Here is a 26792-nt window from a genome sequence, read left to right on the forward strand (position 1 = left end):
CTTAGGCTACGAGTTCTTTTGTAATTGTATAATTTGATAGTGATAATATCATATTTTTGTTAACTGTTGTTCTGATTTATGTAGGCTAATGGGCTCTATGCACAGCTAGTGTTTTTCATCCAACGGTAAACTTCTGGTGAAAGATTAATGTGACTGTTTTCATTTTTTTAAGGTTACTTTTACAGCATCGACATAGTGATGTAATTAAAATACAATCAGTTAAATAGACTTAAGCATTCATTTAGTTGTTCAAGCTTAAATCGAGATGATAGACTAGCAGTAATGGAATTAAACGCAGAGCTTTTTGTTCGGTTTGAGACCCACTTTATATTATATATCAATCAGACAGTGAAGATCACTGATTTTTAAAGAAAACAGATCTTAAACGTGGCGATTTTGTAATGGAAAGACAGTTCACCAGAAGCCAGTAGTCTGGCTGTCTGAAAATTAATGACAACAACAATTATTAATCAATAAGGCAATTTTAGCAATAAATGAAACCAATAATAATAATAGAAATTGTCCTTATGAAGGTTAAAATGCCCTGGAAATCAATCCCAGGGGGCAAATATTGCCCCTTAATAGAAAAATAAATTTCTGACCCTGGCCAGAACAAACATCACGTGACATGCAAGAATGAATCTCATTGGTTGTCTTGTGTTGAGCAAGCATTCTTTGAGCTTCCATGACTTAATGTGAACACTGTTAACATTGATCTCTGATTACTGCAATATGTAAATAAAATCTTAAGAGCAAGAATTAGGGGTAAATGAAATTTCATTAAAGGGACAGAAACCTGTCAGATAAATGAAAGTCTCACAATTCTGAAATAACATGAGCATGAGTAAATAATCACAGAACTTCTGTAGTGAACCAACCCTTTAACTTCACGCTATTTATTAATAAACCAGGGCTCACAATTTCTATAAAGATCGTGCCACACACAAAGACTGCATAAATAGTCGATGACCTTTTCTTGACTACAATGCAACCGCAGAAGCGTCGGACTGGCATGGGACATTTTCCAACCCAAACCTTTAGTAATTACAGTTCAGTTTTGTCCAGCAGAGGGCGGTGCAGAGGCTGAGACCTCACTCAAACTTGCGCAAGTGATTATATAGTGACTGGACATAAGTAAAGACACACATGGGGTCTGGCTTTCTGCCCATCACCATCATGTCCTCCACTTCAATCAGCCTATCACAGCCAGCTTTCTTCCTGGAAATACAGAGAGAAACAGATTTAATAGGGCTGGACATCCACTGCTGTTTCTGGTCATCCTGCATATCTGTTGACTATTAATATGAGCAGTGTAATACATATGTTCAGATGATATCAACAGTGCAGTTTTTGGTCTGTTGCAATATTTTAGGATGTGGGAATTGGGACACAGGGATGATGTCATGCTGCAGGCTGTCAGGTCAGAGTAGCCGAGTAGGGAAAGGGGAGGTTTTTTTGAGCTCCGTAGGGATTTGCTGGCATGCTTTACTGGTTTAAAGTGCAGGTTGCGGACACTCTAGACTCAGACACATCGGAAACTAAGTAACTTTATCTCGTGTGCCGTGCTGTGAGGTGATGTGTAGCACAACTGCGGATGATTTGTGTCAGCTTTTATTTTGGATTCATTCTGTTCTGCTTGTTGGGTCGGCTCATGTTGAGTTTGCTTCTCAACTGTCCGGTCTGCTCCTATTAAAAGGCTTTTAATACTTTATTAGCACTTTTAAATGAAAATGAATCTGCTGTCGGCATGTTGGTATGTCATTCTAAACTTGTATGTTGATTTGTTTTTCCATTAAATGTAAAAGGATATTTTTGAAGCATCTTTTATGAGCAGTTTTCATACACAAGCATTGTAGGACATTGTTTGTGTTGTCTTTTGATAAGCTTTATGATTTTATGAGTACATGGTTTCTCAGTACTGAGTTTGCGGCTGGAAGGGCATCCGCTGCGTAAAACGTATGTCGGAATAGTTGGCGGTTCATTCCGCTGTGGCGACCCGTATTAAATAAGGAACTAAGCCAAAGGAAAATGAATGACTGAATACATAGTACATAAAGTCAGTCAAAATAACAAAAAAAGATTAAATGTTTTCCAACATATTTATAGTCACTTTTAGATAACCAAATAGCAAGTTTAACTTTGAGAAGTTATAGAAAATTGTGGAAAAACCAAGATTTTCAATCGCAACAAATGAAACTTTTATTATGTACTGTATCTGCAAAAGGTAATTGCTCTAAATTATATTTTTGTTTGGAATTTGAAAATAAGTTATAGGACCTCATATATAATAAAAATAATAAACAATTCACTTAAACACACATACACTGACTGACAGAAGTCTTGTCGTCGATCCCAGTTGTTAATAGCAACAAATAATTACTTGACTTCTAGTTGATCATTTGGAAAAATGTCAGAAGGTGGATTTTTCAGATGAATCATCTGTTGAACTTCATCCCAATGATCACAAACACTGCAGAAGACCTATTGGAACCAGCATGGACCGAAGATTCTCACAGTATTGGTCAAGTTTGGTGAAGGAAAAATCATGGTTTGGGGTTACATTCAGTATAAGGGTGTGTGAGAGATCTGCAGAATGGATGGCAATATCAGCAGCCTGAGGCATCAAGACATTTGTGCTGCCCATTACATTACAAACTACAGGAGAGGGCAAATTCTTCAGCAGGATAGCGCTCCTTCTCATACTTCAGCCTACACATCAAAGTTCCTGAAAGCAAAGAAGGTCAAAGTACTCCAGGATTGGCCAGCCCAGTCACCAGATATGAACATTATTGAGCATGTCTGGGGTAAAATGAAGGAGGAGGCATTGAAGATGAATTCAAAGAATCTTGATTAACTCTGGGAGTCCTGCAAGAGCGCTTTCTTTGCCATTCCAGATGACTTTATTAATGAGTTATTCAAGTCATTGCAGAGATGTATGGATGCAGTCGTTCAAGCTCATTGGAGTCATACACAATATACATTTTTTTTCCACTGCACCATGACTTCATACTGTACATTGTTTTTGTTAAGTGACAAGACTTTTGTCTCAGCAAAGCCAGACCTTACTGTTCTAATTAAATAATTAAAAATCAAGGCTTGATCATCTTTTATTTTGGTAAAATAAGCAAAATCAAGAGGCCTTTTACATAAGCCACTTCTGATACCAAATGATCAACTAGAAGTCAAGTTATTATTTGTTGTTCCTAAAACTTGGATAGGCGACAAGAATTTTGTCAGACAGTGTATATTATATATGCACGTAAATAATTTATTAATCTACTGTAATCAACAGTTGTCATTTCCTTTCATTTACACATTTTAGTTACTTTAAAGCTGAAAATTTAACTCTACAGTTTAACAAATTGATTTTAGCTGACATCTTGACATAGTCTGAAACAATTTATTCTATAAAAAATTAAATATATAGAGAAAAACATCCCTACAGTAACAGAAAAAGTACTAGTTGCTCGATACTCTTTAGTGTCATAATTTATATGACCAACCCAGACAAGAATTTCAAACTATTTAAAATGTCGATAAAAGTCATTATGTTAAAACATTTTATATTAGAAATCTAATATGGTACCTTTAATAAGTTATTATTATCACTGTTGAAAAGAGTTTTTAGTCAAATAGTTGTTGGCGGTTCATTCCGCTGTGTCTACCTCTAATAAATCAGGGGCTAAGCTGAATGAAAATTAATAAATGAAATGTTTCTTATGGAAACCATGACAATTTGATGAACAGAAAGTTTATTTACAATCTTTTTTTTTCTACTGCCACTTTTGATTAATTTATTGCATCTTAGCTTAAAATAATAGTTTATAACAGTTATTAAAACAGTTGCTTATATATGTTTTTTTCTGTTTTCTCGCTCATCTACTCTTTTCTTTGACGGCTAAAGAGATGATTGTAAGACAAACTCAATATTAAGACATCTCAGAGCTATTATGAAAAGGTGACTTACTCTGCAGTGCTAAATGCCAGCTCAAAGTTGTGTTTGCGCTCGGCAGGGGACAGACCATTATAGTCAAATTCTGTGGGGAAGAAAGAGTGGACGAGGGCACAGAATGCCATGCCGTCACTCCAGCTGGAGGAGAAGTTCTGAATGTCGATGTTCTGCAGGAGAGAGTCAAGCGGTTATATTTCACATCACACTGGGCTTTTGCACCATACCATTCAACACTGTCAGATTTACCCAAATATACTTTAAGGTAAATGTTCCTGCTTATGTCGAGTTGTGACTTTTACAGATCATATATAGCATATCATGGTTATTAATATAAAATACATTTTGTTGAAAACGAAAATCCATATGAAATTAATAAATAAGAAATATACATTAGCTGAAAAAAAAATATTACTAATTATTCAGCTGGTTTTAAAGCAATTTTTCTCATTTCAGTTTGGTTTAATTTGATCTACTAAAGCAACATAAAAACAACCTTGACATACTGTAAATAAATAAAATAAAAAATAAAAAATTTGCAGTTGTACAATAAAATGACAACAACTTTAACCAAAATTAAAATGGTGGACATATTACACTGAAATAAAACATCATAAAAATCTACAGACATTAAAGATATTGAATAAAAAAGCACAAAAGATACTAATAATTACAGCAATACTTCAAATATAAAGTAATCACAACTAAATAAACACACATGATGTATGTAAATACATATACAGATGAATGCAGTATGTATATCATTAAATACACACTGAAATTAAATGTAAAATAATATCAAATTAAAAAGCAAAATTACAAAAAATTATCACTGCTAATTATTAACTAAAATGACAACTCCAATTACACACACATTGATTCTTGTCCATTTAAGAATAAATGCTAAAACCTAAGGGTATAAGAAATAAGAATAACAATAGATTTGAAGAAGTATTAACTTCTGGCATTCAAGCAACAGAACAATAATAGCTTCATCTGAGACTCCGCAGACCTGCTTGTGCTTGTCAGTGCAGTGTTTTATTGTTGTCTGGCTCTTATCATCAATGCTGGATTTTTCTCTACACCTCATTGTTTAACAGTGTTCAATTCTCATCCATAGTTGGCCGATCTGATAGACTAAGCCCGTCTGTGTCATTGAAGGAAATTGAAATGGTCATGCGTGTTGTCAACCGTCTGCTCTGCTTCTAATGTTTACGTACTGCTTTCTCTCGACTCTAAATTGGGCTTGACCATTACATTACTATCTCTAACTAGAGCCACATGGGCTGGTTTCGCGAAGCTGCATTAGAGTCAAGCAGAATATACACACAGAGGAACACTAATAACACACACTTTATGTTTATTCATCTGGACAATGTTAAAATAATGTTTGCTCATCTTATCAGTTTTAAAGGGGCCATGACATGGATTATTTCTTCTTCTATATTCTTCTATTATGTTCATTTAGGTCCACTTATAAATAAATCAAGTATTTTGCACACACAGAAAACAAATAAATATTCAGAAAAACTATTATTTCCAATGCTGACCTTATTATTTCCAATGCTCTTGGTAAAAAGGCTTGATCTTAATGGATGGGCCGTTTAAAGTTTTTTAATATGTAGCCAATGTTTTGATTGGCTAATGTCACTGCATAGTAAACAGCTTATCCACAATAAGCTTCACTTACACACTTACAGACAAAGAATTATGAAATTAACCACTTTTTGTAGGAAACCTCTGCATCACAAGTACAATAGTGTACAATGTGAGCTACCAAGCAAACTGACCATGCCAGAAAAGTTGTCTCTGTAAAGTGAATGCGTTGTAACATTGATTTTACTAAGATACTGAAGTCAAACGTATGTTTAAGTATGTTTTTGCAGTTTTACAAAAATGCAGACTCTGAAGCAATTTGCAATGTGCCTGTGTTGACTTGCGGGATGATTTAATGGAACAAGAACCTCTTATACTTTATGTCAAAAGATCAGCTAATTTGATTCCTCATGTCATGATGATGCTTTTAATGTAGTTGATATGCTGAAGCTAATAAACAGAATTGTATCATGACACCTCTCTGAGAAATTTAGTATGGTAAGGAATGTGTATATGGTAGGGCTGCACGAAGCTAGAAAAATCTGATATTGCGATATTGTATTTTTCTGCAATAAATATCAGGAATACTGAATAATGTTTCAGAAGATTGTTTGATTAACACTATTTGATGGTTTTCTGGAGAGTCTAACAGTATTCAGGTACAGAAATTAAACAATCACAATGCAAAAAATTATTTTCTTTGCTTTGTCTCGTTTCTAGTCTAAATATCTAAAAAAAAATTCTTAGATCAAGTAAAAATATTGTTTTGTTTTCAACTTGAGAAGAAATAAATCAAAATGAAGAGTTTTTCCTTAAAACAAGCTAAATTATCTGCAAGTGGGGCAGGTAAAATAATCTTGTTTTTGAAATGTAGATATTTGGACTAAAAACAAGGCCAAAATTCTAAGAAAAATGTTGTCAACTATAATTTAGACTCAACATTGCACATCTTGCGTTGCGTCTATTGCGGATGCACACATTGCAAAATTGATGCTGAAATAATATATTGTGCAGCCCTAGTATATGGCAGTGTTCATGTGTTTGGTCTTGGTGGCATAGATGTGCTACCCCTAAAAAAAAGCACAGCAGATTGCTAGTTCAAACAACACCAAGGTATTTAAATGTTGAAGAGCAAGCTCATTGGCTGATGAGGTGAGCGCATACAATCTCTTGTGCTGTGTAGTTGATGATTGGGTTGGAAATCGATTGGTATCATGCAACATGCTATTTGTATTATTACTTTATAATGTGCTGTTATCTTAAAATAACCATATAGGAAGCCCCATGTAGCATGATAATCCTCATTTTATTAGCCTGAAATGTTTTTAAACCATGTGTGCAAAGCTCCTTTTTTTCAGTTGACTGTCATAAAAGCAATGTCTAGGGAATGTTTTACCTGGTACCCAATGGTCTTGGATCGACACCATTCCAGTAGAATCTGCTTGATACTGCTAGCACTGGATACTCCAAAGCTCTGAGAGCGTTTCAGCTTTGGTTTGGAATCCACTGGCTTGGGCCGACTGAGATGTGGAAGATCAAAGCAAGGTTTTTTTTTACTCTGGATTACATTACAGAGCATTAAAAACAATCACATGTTTGAATTGACACATATAGGATGATTTCATTACCTGTTGTTCTCAGAATCCAGCCTCTCAAAAATAGACCTTCGTGCCTGGGCTCCAATATTTCGAGGTAAAGTCTGGGACCTTACAAGTTCTCGTCTCCTCTCAATACCTCTGCCAAAGGATAAATCACCTGGCGTATCCACATTTCTGATACCAAGAGATAGAGATGGCTGAGGAACAGTTCACTTTGGTGATTTTTTTAGTAGTATATTTTTAAAGAAGCTTGAAATATCTAATCAGTATTTAAATTTAGCATTTAAATAACTTTCAAGTGAGGATAAAAAAGCACTTTAGATCACCACAGAGTAGTAATATATAAATTCCATGAAAAGTCAACCTTAGTTTTCCCCCTCCCCCGTGCAAAATGAGAGGAGAGACTGTCTTACAGGTGGTTTGTTATGTCCACGTGAAGCACACTCACAATGTTTTCCAGGAAGCATGCAGTGTGTGGTTCATTTGGAGAGTAAAAGAGTGTATCTCCTACAGGTGGTTTGTCAAGCCCACTCACCAGCGTGAGGCACACTCAGAATTGCACAATGTTTTCTCAGAAATATGGATGAACATGTAGCAAACAATTAGCGAACATCCCAACATCACTCACACTCCTGTGAGCAGTGTTTAGATGAATATTTAAATATATCCTGCACATTATTCCTCAAACACAATAAACATTCAAGTAAAATTAACAGAGTGGAGAAAACGGCAGTTAAGAAAGCTTATAATCATAGCAATTTGGATGGTTTCAGGAGCTCTGTAATTCAGCAACTCCAGTCAAGTTCGCAATGACCTCACACCAGGTCTCTTCAAGTATACTAAGTCCTTAATGCTAATAAATTGAAGTTTTTGTAAAGTAAGAGTGAGAAGGGGGTCACACACCAGATGCGCCGCTCGGCACCGTGCCATGCAGCGTCATGCATTTTAGAATTCTAAACATAGATTTCTATCAGGGAACGCACACCGGTGCCGCAAGTCAGCGACTGTCTGAGGCTCCCAGCTACAACTCAGGACATTGCCGCACCACAGAGCGCCATCTGAATAGCTTCATTTTAATTAACATGCGAATGTGCGCATCTGGTGTGCGAGACTTCCAACTGTCATGTGGGCGCCGCACCGTGGCGCTGAGCGGGCGTATCTGGTGTGTGACCCCCTAGAATAGTGAGAGAGAAATAGAAAGTTGTATTCACACACAAGTAAGTATATTAACACTGGACCCACCTGTCTGTGTTGTGTGGGAAAAGTCCAGAGTAAGTCACTGACTTGGCTGGAGCCGAAGATGCTTTTTCTGTAAGACAAACAATCAGACAGACTTAATGATAAAATCTCCTTATGTGTACATTATGAGTCCCAGAGATTAGCTGAATTCTTCATACCAGTAAGCCGCGGAGAACCCATGGTCCTGGCAGGAGTTGGTGCCCATGTTTTCACTGACGATACTGTAACCACAAGACCAAGACACATCTTAAATATATGACAGTAAATATTGTCATCTGTAGAATGATTCTGTGAAAGATGTGTACCTGCATGAACAGGAGACTCTAGTTGAGGTTGGTTATCACTGGTGACCGGTGGACTGTTTGTCAGTGAGTCTGTTATGGCTGAAGGCGTTGCTTGCATTGGGCTACTGGGCGACTCAGGACTCTTCATAACTGTAGAGTCAGCTACTTTGGTGGTTGCTGTGATCGGCAGGTGTGGCATTGCCATGGGAATGGGGGCTGAGTGCTCGTGTAACACACCATTGGGTGGCGAGTTTCTCCTCAAAGGCACGATAGAGTTTTCTGATTGCATAAAGGATAGATTGTGGTAAATATGATAACAATAGAAAAGTTGTTTCCACTTGTTATTTTCCAATGAAAGTGATTGGAAATGAAAGTGAAAGTGGACAGACTAAAATTAAAATGTTTTTGGCCCTGTTTATTTTAGTATTTAGCACGGTCCATTAGTGAATATATTGAAGAAGACAGGGCCCACAATGTTCTGCTTATTATACGTGCTGCAGTTTTGTTGTAATTAAACGATGGCTTCTGATTGGCTATTAATGTTCTAATTGTTTTTCAGCAAGGAAATATCGTTTTAAAAGTGATTGCAAGAATATTTTTGTTGTTGTTATAGTTGTGGTTACTGCAGTCTCATATAATTTGAATGATTGTGTATGTTGTCAAAAGTATATTGATTGTTCTGTTACATATATATCAAAATGGTTACATAACAACTTTTTACCCAAATTTTAATTATCTATAAAATTGTTATCACATGTGTAATAAGGTATTTATGCTGACATATATGAAGTAAAAAATGTGTTCTTAATACTTCAGTCACGATGTTAATTAAATTGTGCAAATTGTGTTTCATGCCTCATAATTAGCCTTAAAGATTTATCCAGTGCATTGTGGATTATTTTAAGGAACTACTGTTTCAGTGCTTTGGAAGAGATTTGAGATTTAGACAGCTCTCAAAATAGATGACAACCTATGTGCCCTTGTTTAACTAGGGAGCTGATTGTGATTACGCACCCACCCCATGAATTGTGTGAAGAAGAAATTATGGTAATACCTGTTGATGATAAGTGCCCATTCTCCAAACCTTGTGGTGCTGGATCCACTTCAATGGGCTCATCTCGCTCAATGCTCTGTTAAAAAAAAGAAGTAGAATTTACTGTTAATCCTTTAAAGAACTATTATTTGGCCAAATAATTTTAGAATGATAAATTTGGCTGGATTTAAAGACACTCTAGAATGTAACCATGTAGGCCATGTTACACATTATGAGCATGAGAAAAACATCACATTACAATCTAAAATCAAGTGTGGGCCTGTCGATCCAAGGCCAGTGTTGGCCAAGAAAGGACATTCTTGGGACAAGTTGATGACTGCCCATGCAGGCCAACACTGAACCATTAATCAAATCTTCAAGGGCTCTGCATTGGCAGCCTGCTCTAGGCCAGATTGGGCTATGCCACGCTAGGTCTTATTGTGATTAATGTAGGCTGTCCAGTAGTGCAGGCTACTCACATAGAGCCCACAATGAGCCCGTAGTCGTGGGACATACTGTACCTAAACTAGTCCACACTGGGCTTGTTTAGATTTGTTTTGGACTTGCCGTAGCACACAGGTCCTGCAAAAAGCCAGCATGGACCATGCACGAGTATGCTTGCTGGGAATATATCAGTCTTTGATGCCCTTAAAAACAAATATCTCCTACAAGAAGCCCAAAGCAAGGTAAGTAACACGAGACAACTAATTTAATTATTCAATTAGAGACATCAAAAGAGACTAAATGGTTCAGCAGGGCTGAAGTAAATGAATAATGTAATCTAATCAAATACATCTGATTAATTGCTTCACTGTGAAATCCCCATGAATGCCAGTTTCAAGAATCCTAATTTCTTTTCAACATATTTCAAAGTTCTGGATCAGGGCTGAAGTGGGTCAACAGTACAGATATGCCTTCACCGCTGATCTATCTATTTTAATCTTTAATAGCCACTTCTACCCTCATTGCACTCCTCTGTGACCTAAATGCAAAATCACATGTTGATAAATTAGTGCCTTTACGTTACACACTGACACATAAAGGTCTCTGCCTTGCTTCATTTCCTGTAGACCTCAACCATCACATAGATATACAGATACAGATGTTTGGCCTGAGCTGCAATGAGCTAACCATTATAAAAGCAGACTTGTTGTTTAACGCCTGGAAGCCAACCAGAAGAATGACTGTGCACATTTACTCGACTCTTGTGCTGTCATTAATTACCTGGCAGCTTATCAATGGGCTTTAAAAAGCTCCATTGTGTGTGGGCTGAATCTCTCTAGGACATGAATGCTAATGTGCTAAGCTAACAAATGTGTCTTCATGCACAGGCAACATGGACAATCAGGAAAACATTACATTTCTAAATCACTAAATCACTTCCTCGAGAGATTTGAGAAGTAATTGGCATGGAGGAGGCCAATGACATCATATCTAAGGAATGCTGAAGGCGGAGCAGCTGCCTGTCCCATTGAGAGAAAAAGATAGGGGGAGACAAAATTCACCCCAGCCATGAAACATATTCAACTCTGATTTGCTGGCTGAACACGCAGGTTCTCAACTCATTCCAGTGATATGTTGGTGCACTGCGAATGTCTAAAGCTGGACTGTGTCATGTGTCAGTCTCTCTGGGGGATATCAACAGACACGTGACTGCTCTGAGATAGACAATCTGTATTATATTGTTTTCTTGCACAGCCTGAATTTGGAAAAACATTGCCTGCAGCCACTAGGGCTTGTATCTGAAATTCCTCCCAAATGCATTAGTTCAAGCACTATTTTGGCACAGAGGTCACCTGCTGCTTGGCCCCTGGGCTAAATTAAGAGGTGCAGGGGGGAATCTAACCACACCCATCTCACATGTTCACTGAACCGCACGCACTCACCCCAGTTGCTCTTTTTTTTCCTGCAGGAACAACACATTCCCCATCCCAGAGACTGCGTCATCGCATTAATAGAGAGGAGCAATAAAACAAGTGCAGGAAATAAGGAGCTGAGACAGAACATGTGGGAAAATGCTGTAGTCTACAGCTGCAACTAAAAACACATTATAATCGATAAAACTGTCGAACCAATTTGGGATTCATAGTGCAATAAATCATAAATGTGATATTGAACATTTTGGTAATTACAAACACTGGGTACGTTAACACCCATAATCCGATTTTTATATGATTAAGACAATACTCTGATTAAGAGTCTACCATGTAAACAGCGGTTTATCATTAATTTAATCTGATTAAGGTCACAATCTAACTAAATAGAAATCAGATTAAATTGGGGAGTATGCCGATTTTAGTCGCATTATTGTAGTGCAGTACAGACATGTAAACACTGCAATCAAACTATTACTGTCGTGTAGGATTTTTGCTGCATTTTGTGACAGGATAGTCTATGCACACATAGCTGTTTAACACTATTCTCTGCACCTACCGAGTCCGTGAACGACCACCGACACCTGTATCGCAAAATACAGAGCGTTTTTCCCCATAAGGCGTGTAGTGTCAAATCCCATTAAAACAACACTCTTCCAGCAGTTCCTCACATCCAATATCCCGTTTGTCACAGAAATGAAATGATCCTGAATATAGTGAAAGTGCCAAACTGCAGTTAAAGTCGATAAATTAAAAATGAAACACCTGAAAATACATGAAACTCCAGAGGAAACATGAATAGTGTGCAATGACGTTAATCAAATTATGTGCTATAACATGTAAAATGGGATAATGAAAGGAACATTCAAAAAGCAACTCATGTAAACACCTTATCATATCTTATAATCATATTATTGTCTTATTCAGATTAAGGCAAATAATTCGATTACTGATGTCCTTGTAAACATAGTGATTGAGTTATTAACTTCTGCAGTTGGATCAAATAAGTGACGTTTATTTATAAACTAATTTCAAGATGATCACGTGCTTATGATTGGCCACGGCTGGTCCCGCATGAACTATCATATGATTTACTAATCAGACGAATCCAACCGCACATAAATATCCAGATTTCCTTACCTTAGCTATCTTCGCCTTGAAGAATCCCCCCATCCTTCCCTACTCCTCCCCCTCTTTCCTAGACTAATCCAGGACAGGGCAGCACAGTGGCTCAGTGGCTAGCACTGTTGCCTCACAGCAAGAATGTAGCTGCTTCAAGTCCTGGATGGGCCAGTTGGTGTACCTATGTGGAGTTTATATGTTCTCCCCATGCTCGCTTAGGTTTCCCCCGGGTTCTCCGGTTTCCTCCCACAGTCCAAAGTCATGGAGTATAAGTGAATGGAATAAACCAAACTGACACAACATATAAGCGTTTTAGTACTGGACATTCATCGCGTGGCCATGTGCTGGTGTGGTTGGTGGTTCGTTCTGCCGTGGTGACACTTGGTGGTCAAGGAATAGGCTGAGTGAATGAATTTGGGGGAGCTCTCAAGACCTACCTGAGCTTAGACTCCCCTCTCTCCCGATGAAATGGGAGGGAGCCCCAGGCTCAAGGATCTTCTGAGCTCAGGGCTCTCTCCCCCCGGACAGCATACCAAACAATATTTACTGTAAATCATCAGCTTAGTGTGAACTCTTGAAATGTTATTTACGAACTGGATCAATTTTTGCATTGAAAAGGAAAGTCTCAAAGAAATGATTCACTCATAAATTGGACATGTTCACTGGGTCTCGGATCAACTGTTGCGAAAGTATCAGTTGAATTTATGGATGAAGGAATGAATTCTATTTGTGAACTGGTTAAACTGATTCATTGAAAAGAATAACATTCACAAATCAGACATTGCGACCAGGTCTCGAACTGATAATTGAAACACTAACTTGATAAATGATGCAATGTGATTCCCAAAAAAGGTTTAGTTTATGACTACTTCATTGCTTTGATCCCTTGACAACTCACTGAATCTTCTACCTTCTGTGATCACGAATGCATTTTCCAATGTTATTTCTGTGAACTGGTTCAACAAGTTCATTCAAAAGACTATTTTCATAATCAATTATCATCAACACAACCGTTTAGTTCTTCAGCCCAAGTCCCCCATCCACACAAAAGAGATGGGAAAAAGTACTACACAGTCCATCTTTTTGTCCTGAGGGAGGGCCACACTTCTCCTGTACACGCTGTTCCTTCATACCGAGGACACTCAAAGACAATGAGAGTGGAGAGAAGAGCAGCGTCGCCTCTCGAACTATTCACAACAGACCACCAGGCGACTGAATGAAGCCCCTTCAGAAACACAGTAATCACTCCTGCAGGTGAGAAGACAAGAAAGGCCCTTGAGGAGTCCTCAGTCTATTTAATCTGTCCTACAACAGGCATATATAAACCGAATGCCTCCAAATGCGGTTACTATGTACAGTCCGCTCAGACAATGGACTCCACTCACAGAAAACCTAAGAGTCTAAATATCCTTCTACAGCAAAATAAGAATTTCCCCAGTGTGCTGGCAGTCTGCCTGAGCAACGCTGGGGTGCATATAAAAAGATTTTTTTCCGAGGATAATCACAAGGTTGTATTGTACATAATCTCTGAGTGATTTGACGGTGAGTGAAATTGGAGCGTGGCGGCTAGAGCATTGTTGAAAGCTGCTCCGTGTATGATCAGAGAGATGAATGCAAGTTTTGATGAATCGCTATGTGTGCGCATCTGATTTTAAACATATCTGAGGGGATATTCTTGTCTCTCAGTGACATTTGAGATTCTTGGAACATTGTGGTGGCGGGGGATTGGAATGGAACATAAGCAACAATAGAGGGCATGTTTGTGGGAGAACTCTAGAGGGTTTGGTGGGCTAATTCCAGCTCCTGTCACTCAAATCATACAGATAGCCAGCTCTTACAAGGCCCTCTCTGATATTAATAAGCCACGCTGATAATGTTATTTATATTCTGCAATGCACAAATAGCTGAGCTCTCTTTGGGAGTGAGAGGGTTGGCTTGAATGTGTTGTTTAAAAAGCAAATTAGGCTTTTGTGATCAAAATGTTTGCCCCCCAATTTGGCCGACAATAATTTAAGGGTTATTTTCCTGCTGTTTGGAAGTTCGAGAGTCTGTAAAGTCGAGACAGATAAGGAAGGGATGCCTGGTTTGTGAGGGTCTTTGCTCTGTAATTTCCTTCACAAACGCAAGAGTTTATAGCGAAAGAGGCCCAAACACCTGTTTTTCAAAGCACAGCAAAGCCTGCAATTTCTCAGAAGCAGGACTGGAAAGAAAACCTGTGCAGATAAACAGAGTGAACTACAAGAATTCCTCCTGATTTCTCAGGGAGTTGGGTGTGCTTCATTTTCACTCCCACATACTCACAAATGTACACTGTAAAATAGCTTATGAATGATGTCCTCCAGGCCATATAAATTCAAGCCCTGGAACTGACCTTCTGATTTAATTTCATTGTTATAACCTAATGCAGTCAAGTTGATTCAGTTATATTCAATTTAAGGTGAAGTCCTGCCTGACATTATTATGAATTATTAGGAGTGAACATGCTCAAACTCAGAGGATCAGATTACTCCAAATTCCTGGCTCAATTGGAGTCAGACTAATTCAGTGATTTATTAGCTTGACATACACTCCAACTGAACTACTGAATTCCCACATGAATCATTTAAAGCTGTTTATGATTCAGTTAATTAGAACCAATTGGCTGAAAATTTTAATTCATTCACAAATTTGACATTCCCATTGGGTCTTGAAGCAGGTCTTGACTGGATCACTGAATCATTGCGCTGCTGACTGATGCATTGGATTACAAAAATTCACAAACGAATTTGTTTGTAAACCAGTTCAGTCTGACATTACTTTCAAGTCTTGACCAGATCTGTGAATCATTTTGGTCTAACTGCTTTACTAATGGATTCATTGAAAATAAATTATGGAGAAAAATGGAAATCACAATCAGGCCTTGACTAGATCACTAAAGTTCCTAACTACTGCACTTGGATCAGTCAAATTCACAACAGTAGGACAGTGGGATGCTCATTAAAAGGAAATCACTGGAATTTCCAACTTCTAAGTGAAGAACAAAAAGGAATATCAGAGGCACTGAATCACATTCTCTGTTTTGTACATTCTGTGTGCGTGAATGTAAGCTTGAATATAAGTTGCTGCCGTTCAATTAACATATACCAGTGCCACGAATAAGTGTTTCTGAATTATTTCCCCTAAAAACAAGATTTTTTTAAATGCTTTACCATTGCATCCTGTTGCTGCAACATATGCTCATTCAGAAAACGTAGTTCTATATATGTTTCTGTAAATCGTGAATTATGTAGGCAGAAGTGCGTACAGCTGCGTTTAATTTTTAAAACAAATGCTTCGGGGCAAAATGACTTTGTTACTTTTTGTGCTCACCAGTTGAGCGAATACCTCCATATGGACGGCATTCCTGATGTTACCAGTTTGTCCAGTTAGCTCGCCATGTACGTTGATGGACTTGAAACATAGAGAGGAGTTGACCATGACAATGGGGTTCGAGTATGGCGATGAACAGTTCCCGTAAAGCAGGTAAGACAAAAGTTCAACTTTTTTTAAACATCTGTTTATATTTTCCATAATAACTGACCACAGAGTTATGGGATCAGACAAATAAAAATCTGTAAACATGTTTTTTTGCTTTAAATGAGAAAAATAAACATGCGTTATGGATGTGACCAAAAAAGTCTGTGAGTTTACAGTCTACAACATACTTTGTAGAAATTCTGTGAATTGAATTGCACAACCCAAAATAAATAATGACAATCAAAAGGATAAGAGCTGGTTCACTATAGAACAAAAATGATTGATTTTATTTTATGTAACATTTATGTATTAATGAGGAAAAAGTGTCATTATGGATGTGACATTTCTCCATTATGGATGTGACAGATGTGACAGTTGTGTGACTTTGGTAATATTAAATATAATAGTTTGAAAACATTTACAGAGATATTTTTGAGTATTTCTAAAGTACTGTAAATGACTTGCTTACACAAAAAAACTTTTATTTAAAACAAAAAAAAAAATGTTTAAATTACTCATTTTTTCATGGCATGGTTGACATTTGCATGGAATTGCTCATATAGAGGTACATTTTCAGAATGAGCCTGGGTTGTTTAAATGCCAACACACAGAACATTACACGTTGCCTAATAAAAATTGTGTACACCTCCATGGTTTACTTATAGTGGGATGTGCGCAAGTAGTACACTCAAAACTAAACTGTGCTTTACTCATCTGTAAACAACTGTGTGTGTCCTGACGCAGAAGCTTCGGGACTCTTGAGAAACCTCTTCAGATTAAAATTACATGACCATGCAGTGAATCTACTTCAGCATGATTGTTTGACAACTGATGGTTTGCAGCCTAGAGTGACATGCTGAATCTAAAGCCCCTCCTGCAGATGGAGAACACAGACCTGGGCAGTGGTCAAACACAATGCCTTAGGCCAGAGAGAGAGAGACCTGGGACTGTTCCAGGAATACACAGAATTTCACAACCAGTATCTAAGAGCTTAGATTTGGTTTAGACTTTCTTGCACCAGCTGAGATACCAGTGGCTTTCTACTCTCCTCCAGTGACACATAGGTGGAAATATGACTCCATAGATGAAGAAACTCAAATGCTGACCTTGTCTATCTTCTCCAGTTCTTGACACATTTACACATTCCTACAAGGCAGAACAATAGTTCCTGAAGGGCAGTGAGGTCATCCCGTAAACACAGAATTATTAACCTGTAACCACGGAGATGAAAATACATGGCATTGTCTGGAAGTAATTAGGAGAGCCAGGGGCAGCATGGGAGCGGCTGGATGCCTTTCTCTAGCCCCCCATCCACAATCTATTCTCTCTTTTCCACCCTCCCTCTCACATTCCCTCTTTCTCGCCCTCTTTTTTCACTCTCTCACACTCTACTGTATTAATAGCTGTGCGAAGGTTTTTTGTTCTACTCCTTCTTCTCTGCCAGGAATCTGTGCTGGACATGGAGATCCAGGCAGTGCAACGGGAGGAGATTAAACGATCTGTTCCATTGTGAAAGCTTTGGCTTTGAGCCAGCACCGGACTGGAAACGTCAAACATATCGCACACGAACACATGCAAACAAACACGCAGTAGTATGTTCCAGTAAGCTTCTTTAACCCCACTGCCAAGGTGAAACTCTACAGGCACATTTTCATAGGCTTCATCCTCATAAATAAAGGCCGGGACTTCAGCAGTCTCGCAAATGTGGACGCTTAAGTGAATCTTTGCAAACAAATGCTCAGCCTTTAAGCCTTCAGAGGCCTGCTTGGCTACCTGGCAGGCTATTCGAATCTAGAAATCTCCCAACATCAAAACCGAAGCATGTTAGATCAAAGGACATTCCTTTGGGATTCATGTAACCAAAGTGGATTGTTTTAAAAACAACTTGTCTTTGGCAATATTAGATGGCTGTGTGGACCAAAAATTAGATGCGCTGGCACTCTGGGGTGGGGCAAGTGAGGAGGGCACTTGTCACACGTTTCGAGCCAAAGATGGGATTTGAAGTACAATTATGGTAATTTTGTGAAGCTTGGGAACATGTGGTTGCACATGTAGAGGAGGAAAAAGTCCTCAGCTACAGATGTGTAGTGTGTATAAACATGTCATGGGAGGTATAAATGTTTATGTTGTAAGATGGTGAATGCTGTATGTCAAAACTGTGAATGTAAGTTTCTTTACCAATTAGAAAGTTCCTGATTGTTGCAGCATGACCTGCAAGAAAGATAATCTATGTTCAACATAGGCTCATTCTGAAAACGTAGCCCTATATACATTTCTGGAGATCGTGAATTATGTAGCCAGATGTATGTATGGCTGTGTTTCATTTTTTTAAACGAACGCTATGGGGCGGTATGACGGCATTCCTGTATGCATTTACCAGCTCCGGTTGTTACCAGTTTGTCCAGTTAGCTTGCCATGTATGTCGGTGGACTTGAGCGGAGTTGACCACGACAACGGGGTTCGAGTCTGGTAAAGAACGGTTCCCAGAATGCAGGTAAGGCAAAAACAGAAGCCAAAAAATAAAATAAACAAGTAAATAACAGGGTGAGAAGGTGGTAAAAATCAGACGAGGGCTTTTCTTTTTCTGATTTGCTTTTTAAATTTATCGGTTGGGTTTAGGGAAGGGGGTGGGCGGGTCAATCTGTGATTTTTAAAATACTATTGGTTGGGTTAAAGGAAGGGGGAGGGTGGGTCAGTCGATCACTCAGTCAGTACAGTCGACGGCGGCCTCTGATGGTTTTACGAGAGAACAGCAGACGAGAATGGCACTCGCAAGAGAAATTTGAGATCTCAAAAAGCGGCCACTGGTGGATTCACGAAAACAAAAACTGCAAAAAAGAGTAGCTCTTGGGACCTATTTGACAGTCTCCAGAAATGTAGATAGAGGTACATTTTCAGAATGAGCCTGGGCTGCCTATGTAAAGATGCTCATTTGTGAGCCCTTCACCAAAAACAATCATCTCACTTTATTAGCTACTTGAAGTCAAATGGGATACCAAGTCTGCACACACAGTCCGGACAAATGGTGTTTTCCGAGTGGGAAAGTGCACTATGTTTGCAAGAATCTGCTAATTCCGTTATTAGCGGCAGGCCTGGATGATATTAATGCCATGATGTATGTAATTCAAACTCTCTGAAAAGATGTGTGAATTTACTTTAGTTTTTGAGAAGGAGCTTACATGTATTAGAATGCCTTCTAACATATCCAATCTCAAGGGGATGGTTTACTATCAAAATCGTAGTTGCCATCCTTACTACTCATGTATAACACTGGGGAAATATTCATTCATTCATTTTCTTTTCGGCTTAGTCACTTTATAAATCTGGGATCGCCACAGCGGAATGAACCGCCAACTTATCCAGCATGTTTTACGCAGCGGATGCCCTTAAGCTGCAACCCATCACTGGGAAACATCCATACACACTTATTCACACACACACTATGGACAATTTTAGCTTATCCAATTCACCTATATAACATGGAAAGAAAACCCACGGGGAAATCGTAATACGTCTGAACAGACTACATTTAAAAAGTTCTGAAACACTATCTAGAGAACTTGAAATCGTACCGCTATATACATTTCTGGAGATTGCAAAATACGTCCCAGGAGTTGTGTACGCTTTTTGAGATCTCAAACTTCTCTCACGAGTGCCGTTCGCGTCTGGTCTTCTTGCGTATATCCACCAGGGGCCGCTGTCAATTGACTTACTGACCGGCTGTCCTACCCTCCACCTTCCCTAAAACCAACCAATAGTGGTTTCAAAAGCACTGATTGACCAGCCCACGCACTTTCCTAAACCCAACCGACAAATTTTAAAAAGCAATGCAAAAATATAAAAGCCCTCACCTGATTTTTACCACGCTTTCAAATTTGACCACGTTCTCACCCTGTTATTTACTTCTTTATTAAATTTTTTGGCTTCTGTTTTTGTCATTACTGCTTTCTGGAACCGTTCTTTACCGGACTCGAACCCCATCGTCATGGTCAGCTCCTCTTTGTGTCTAAAGTCCAAGGACGTACGAGGCAAGCTAACTAGACAAACTGGTAACATCGGGAAAGCCGTCCATACGGAGGTAAGTGGTCAGCTGGTAATCGTGAAAAGTAATGGCATCCTACTGCCCCGTAGCATACGTTTTAAAAGATGAATTACAGCCAGAAACGTATAGAGGGCTATGTTCTCAGAATGAGCCTGTGTTGCAGCACAAAACATAAAATGGATTTTTGAAAGTTTCATAGATTTATGATAGCCCTGGTCAACCAAACCAAGATTCTAGATAATATCTGCAATAAAATCTCATACCATTGCTATCTTAGAGAGCTACATTGAGCAGCTGAAAAAGTCAATAAAAAAAACTCTTAGAAAAGGAAATAGAAGACAGATCTAGAGGAGACCATATAATCTTTATAATTGGAGACTGACAGCACGAAGCTAAGAGGAAATGGTCTAAAATTCTAGGATTAATTCCACATATCCTTTAGTGTATCTTTCTGTTGGCATCTGTATCTTGCTGTATCCTTTTACTGCGATTTCAAGTGTGCTCTAGCGAAATTTCCACAGATAAACAGCGTGCAAATCTTATCTTCCTCCCACCCAATCTCTGCTCTCTTTCTCTCACACATACCCTGGAGAAGCACAGCCGAACACAAACACACTCACCTCTTCCAGCAGGAGACAAACTGTCTGACATTTACAATGCGGTGACTATATTGAGGCAAAGCAGAATCAAAGATAACCCACTGACCCCTAAACCATTTATTCACATCAGCGGTAATGGACGGCAGAGACTTCATTGTGCTCAAGGCCAAATGCGAACGTGCGGCAAGACCCCACGCTCCACAGGTGTGATTCCCAGGCAAGCACCTGTCTTCCAAATATGAGAGACTCCAGAGGAGCCTAGCACTGCAACAGCTTTACCATGTAGCAGTGAAGAAAAGAAGAAGGAAAGTCTCCTGAGTGTTCTTTGATTCCTGACTCACCCAACGTACTTCAAATGAGGCAGAATGTCAACACAATCTTTCATAAACATGATTGTCATCATGAGGCCATCATAATTGTCATGGATTTTATATCAGCATTATTCAATTCAATTCATCTTCATTTCTATACAATGTAGATTGTGAAGTTCTAGTAAATTGGATTAATTTTCACTGCTGAAAGGCCAATTGACGAAAGTAAAGGAAAAAACTTTGAGAGAAACCAGGCTCAGTTGAGGATGACCATTTCTCCTCTGGCCAAACTTCTTGTGCATAGCTGCAGTCTAGGCACCAGGGGCTGGAGAACGCTGGACGTTCATTGTGAAGTTATATTTTTCTTGACCTCAACTACAGTGGTAAATATGAAATTTGTCATCAAAATGTCCCAAAAAGTAGTTAAATATTAATCATGCTATTATAAAATTATTTAAGAGTATTGAAACTTTTACAGACAAGGTTATCAGACAATTATTCATTGCACAATTATAATCGATCGCCTCACATAAAGAAGGTCGCTGGTTCGAGCCCCGGCTGGGTCAGTTGGCATTTCTGTGTGGAGTTTGCATGTTCTCTCTGTGTTTGTGTGGGTTTCCTCCGGGTGCTCCGGTTTTCCCCACAGTCCAAAGACATGCGCTACAGGTGACTTGAATAAGCTGAATTGTCCATAGTGTATGTGTGTGAATGAGAGTTAATCTGCTGCATAAAACATGCTGGATAAGTTGGCGGTTCATTCCGCTGTGGCGACCCCTGATTAATAAAGGGACTAAGCCGAAAGGAAAATGAATGAATGAAAATCATGTTTATGACATATTTATGACAAGTTATGTTGTCCTGATAATGTAAAGTTGTCATAAAGACAACACAAACAATGTCAACTTGGCATTCAAAATGACATAACAGCTAATGGCAGATGATATAAGCATGCATATGAACACATTAACATTCATGACCTGTCACATTATTTTAAAGGTTTCATGACAGTCAACACCCCATTCAAGTAAAGCGTTAACTCTATTTTGTTCTGTTGCAGCATTATGGCAGTGGTGTAAAGTAACAAATTACAAATACTAAAATTACTGTAACTCAGTAGTTTTTCTCAGTAATTGTAATTTATTAGGTAATTTAAAAAATGTGTACTTTTACCTTTCCTTGAGTACCTTTTTAGTGCTGTATCAGTACTTTTACTCCACTATTTTCCTTCAAACTGCAGTCACTAATTAATTTTTTTTCTTGACTATGGGGATATACAGTATGGGGGTCGTGCGATTCCTGTCCAATCAACTGGTACATAGAAAGTAAATCGCATCATACTGAACTGAGCTTTAAAAATGCAGCAAACAGCTTGGAAGCATTAAGTGTCCAAGAAGATGTCCAAAATCTTAATATGCAATGATCGAGATCTCACTGGTGAGAAGATGAATGATGTTTACTGTATGATGACTGAAATTGCCAAATGGCCTTAAACAATGAGTAAATGCACTACAGATTGTTACGTTCTTACACACAGCTGTAACAATCACACAGCTTAATACTTTCTACTCTTGTGCACTTTTAAAAGGGCTACTTTTAACTCACACTTTGAGTAATATTTACAACAGATACTTTTACTCTACTTGGACTACATTTTGGGCAAGTAATGGTATTTTTACTTGAGTATAAGTTTTCAGTACTCTCTCCACCACTGCATTATGGCACATTAAACTGTAAATTATGTTTCCCCCCACATCAATCTATACAATCTATATTTGAATTCAGTTGCGAATTTAGTTTGCTATCTTAATTTAGACTGAGTTTGAAACCAGAGCTGAAAATTTGAACTACAAAACCTGCCAGAGGACTATGAACTGAACTGATAGAGACATTGGTGAGAAATTTAGGAAAGAAAAGCAAGATATCTAGAGGACTGACGACAGTGTTTCGTGTGAGACAGAATGATAATTTGAAAGACAAGATACAGTGGCGGCAGTCTGCGATTGAGCCCAGGATAAACTGTTACACGGTGCACTTTCCCAGGAACGGAAAGTACAAGAGGGCTCTGAGTCTCTGAGTGTTTTACAAGCCCAGAATGCAGCTCTCTCATTATGCGGTTGGCAGGTGTGGATGTGGCAGGGAAGATAACAGCCTTCATATGTCTGTACTGACTTTTACTTACTGCCAAAATCAACTGCACTCCCAGATACTACAGTAATGATGATTTTATAAATGCACATTACAAACCCGAAATGTGATACAGCTTTATGAAACAAGCCATTTTGATTTGCATGCAATGTAAATGACATTTATTTTTATATTTCATAACACAAAGCTCTAAAGTACTGAGTGACGACTGCATGGCGTTTGTGTTTTACTGTCACCGGCAGCAGCTGTTAAAAGCTTAAAGCTGACAGGTTCAACTCAACAGAGAGACTCCTCAAACAAAATAGAGCTGTAGACTCTAAATCCTGAATAGAGCCATTATCTGTCATGTCAAGAAGCATGTCAGTATGAATATTCAAACGATGAGATATACACATAAAACATGCTTTGTGTGTTAGACATCTCTGAAAAAAAGCCTTTTAATGTTGGTTTTTGAACATCTGAGTGGGTTGAGGATTGTAAAGTGACTGGTTTTAATTAAAAAACCTGTCATTTAACAAAAATGTTGAGCTAATCTGATTGAAAGTGGCTTTGTTCCTGCTTCAAACGATGTGGAAGGAATAAAGCTGCATAAAAGCTGAACTAAAACATGATGCTTTATCAATTACTTACCATAATTTCTATTTTTAGTCACACTATGAATCATAATTTAATTTCTGTGTAATGATTTCTGCGAAATTGATTCAACCCTTTATTTCTGAGTATAAAGTAAGTTTAAATTTGGTTACAATTTGTTTTAATGGCAACCTTTAAACATTTATTTGACTATAGGTACTTTTGGAACTACATGCCAACTAACTTTCATTAGGGTATTAGTAGACTGTTGGGTTAGAGTTGGGGTTAGTATATGTACACGTACTTGCAAAGATACTTAATATCAGTACATATTAAAAAGCGATTAATTGACTTGGTCACACTTTATTTTGATGGCCTGTTTGTTGAATTTAGTTACATTGCATCTACATGCCAACTAAATCTCATTAGATTATAAGTAGACTGTTAGGTTGGGGTTAGTGTTAGTGTAAGTTGACATGTACTTGCAAAGTTTCTTATAGTCAAGTAAATGTCTGTTGAAGGAGCAGTATCAGCAGATATTAAGCAGACAGTTTACTAATACTCAATTGGAACATCAAAGTAAAGTGTTACCGTTGACTTTACTTGAAAAAGTGAGTTAACTCATTGCCTTATAATTATTAAGTTAACAAACTGCATAATTATAAACGTTAAGTCAATGGGTTTACTGATGCTTTTTAAGTAAAGTCAACTTGTTGCTTTTAATGCTTCGGGTTTACTCACTTTTTTAAAGTAAAGTAACTCATTGCCTCCTACTAATACTCTTATGACTGCTTGTTGATACGAAGTTGCAAAGTTCCTTGTAGCTGATATGTAATTGCAAAGTTACATATAGTCAGTATATAGTATTGTATGTTGAGGAAGATAATAACGTGTGCGCAGAAATTAAGCAGACAAGCTTCTATGAGTGATGGTGATCTAGCTGCAAAGTTACTTATAGTTAGGCCAACACAGAATCTATGCACGCAGAAATCCACAGATTTCCTCAGATTTTGAGCCCATCATTGAATCTATGTATTTACTTGTGTAAATGGGTGTAAATTTATATTTATTCAGTTTTTACATTAATTTGACTTATATTATTGTGTTATAATAATAGTAATATTAACTGATTTATTTACAATACAGTTTGTAAAGTAATATTTTCTGTCTTTTAGTAGATATATAAGAGACTTGCTTTGTTAACCAAATAAGTGGATCTAATTGGATTTGCATTGTCAACATTAAATAAAAGTTAAAAATGTATTATTTTTGATTTCATATTTTAAGTTTTTAGTTATGATACTCCTAAAATCCGCAGATCTTTCTCAGCAGAAATAGCAAAAAATGTCTGCAGATTCTGTCTGGCTCTACTTATAGTCAAAAAAAAGCTTAACAATGACAACAAATTTGAAACTAATGCAAAACGTTGCTTAGTAGCCTGTCAACCAAAAAGATGCACTGGTAATATATATACATATTTTTGGTGGTTAAATTGTTTGGTTTTTTCACATTGTGACTAAAACACCACTTAACCGCAGTACAGTGACTATGATGTGCGTCATACACGGCTTAAGCCCATAAAAGTTATTGCAAAACAGTGGCAATAAATGACTAGAAGTTTTTGAGACTTGATCTATCCACATTCATCAGAGACTGTGCCAGATGTCTGAGTCAAATTCTGCCTTTCCAAACATTCAGTTAGTTTGTATATATTTCCCAGCTTCGGGCTTGTCTATATGTCTAAATATTTAAAAAGTTCCTCACATCACTTCATCCTTTCCATTTCCACAAAATGACCTCACTCAGGGTCATGCTTCCACAGGCTCTCACAAATGTCTACTCACATTAGTTTTGCTGGTGACGGAGAAGGTGGCTCTGCTGGAGAAGCGTGTGGTGGTGGGACTGGAGGCCGAGCCACTGGCGGAGCCGGTCAGGGCTGCTACACTGGGAGCTGCAGACGGTGGAGACTGATGCCCTGTGCTGTTGCTGTTGTTGCTCTGTGACCCTCCAGTGAGGAGCGCACTTCTGTCACACACCGACCCTGTCAGCATCTCTACCTGTCGAGTCAGGGCCTCTAGCTGACCCCTGAGCTGCCGGTTTTCCTGCTGCAGCTGTGCCACAGCTCGGCCCAGAGGTCCACTCACATGAATGGCCTCTTCTAGTCTGCGCTCGATTCCTAGCTTAAAAGCACTGACATCCACATGGATCTCACGTACAGCATCCCGCAATGTGGTTTCATAGCGGGCTAAAGCAGCACAAACCGTTTCCCCTTCAGGAGAGCCTTCGGCCACTGACGCCAATGGGCCTGCGTCCATCCTGAGTCCAGGTAAGTTCCTTTACAAACTGAGATTTGTCTTTAAGAATAAACTCCCCTCTTGAAATTGTTTACAATCTTAGATCCATATAGAAGTCCTGACACTAGTGACCTGTTGAAAAAGTAATCATTAAAAAGTGTTTTAAAGTTAAACAACATGCAGTACTAAAGGTCAAAACAGAGTGAGTTTACAGACCTTTGTGTTTCAGTGTGATTTCCCCTGCTGTAAGTGTGTCTGGGTGTGTGTTCAGCCCGCCGTGCTGTTTTAAAGTACAGCTCTCGCAGTCACGTTAACCTCCTCCAACTCCTGCAGCCCGGGGGAGGGAGCAGAGCGAGGGAGGGAACAAGAGCAGAGAGGAGGAGAGATAGAGCTCTGCTTTATCCCAGATCCCCCTCCTCCTCCTTTCCACTGTATTTGTATTAATCTCCACTTTCACAACACAGGGCTCTGTCTCTGCACTCTCTTCCTCACTCCCCCCCCCCCCCTTTCTGACAGATAAAGGCCACTGCTCACATTACTCCAGCTCAAGCATGTCCCAGTGTCTCAGCAGTGGCGTATCAGAGAGGAACAGACACGCCTTTTGTTGTTTTTTTCTGTCTCACTTTCACTGGGTTCAG

The 26792-nt window shown here is 38.5% G+C and overlaps 1 protein-coding gene across 1 annotated transcript; it reads right to left on the bottom strand.

The window, feature by feature from the left end:
• Nucleotides 1–869: 869 nt before the first annotated feature.
• smtnl (smoothelin, like) lies at nt 870–26514 on the bottom strand. Its single transcript, XM_056473178.1, has 10 exons — nt 26371–26514; nt 25705–26286; nt 9721–9796; nt 8688–8945; nt 8541–8603; nt 8386–8452; nt 7174–7317; nt 6942–7065; nt 3968–4119; nt 870–1218 (listed from the first exon to the last, which is right to left on the bottom strand). Exons 2-10 carry the CDS (start codon nt 26173–26175, stop codon nt 1092–1094), a joined length of 1482 nt encoding a protein of 493 aa, XP_056329153.1. The 5' UTR covers nt 26176–26286; nt 26371–26514; the 3' UTR covers nt 870–1091.
• Between the last annotated feature and the right edge of the window lie 278 nt (nt 26515–26792).

The sequence above is a fragment of the Danio aesculapii genome, chromosome 15, assembly GCF_903798145.1.
Source record: "Danio aesculapii chromosome 15, fDanAes4.1, whole genome shotgun sequence".
Lineage (NCBI taxonomy): Eukaryota > Metazoa > Chordata > Actinopteri > Cypriniformes > Danionidae > Danio > Danio aesculapii.

What these genes read in the sequence shown, in the direction of transcription:
- smtnl (XM_056473178.1), bottom strand. Translation starts at nt 26,175, where the DNA reads ATGGACGCAGGCCCATTGGCGTCAGTGGCCGAAGGCTCTCCTGAAGGG. An exon ending in TTCCCACACAACACAGACAG is followed by an intron (nt 7,318 to 8,385) that starts GTGGGTCCAGTG and finishes TCTTGGTATCAG; the next exon opens with AAATGTGGATACGCCAGGTG. An exon ending in CCAAGACCATTGGGTACCAG is followed by an intron (nt 4,120 to 6,941) that starts GTAAAACATTCC and finishes TCTCTCCTGCAG; the next exon opens with AACATCGACATTCAGAACTT.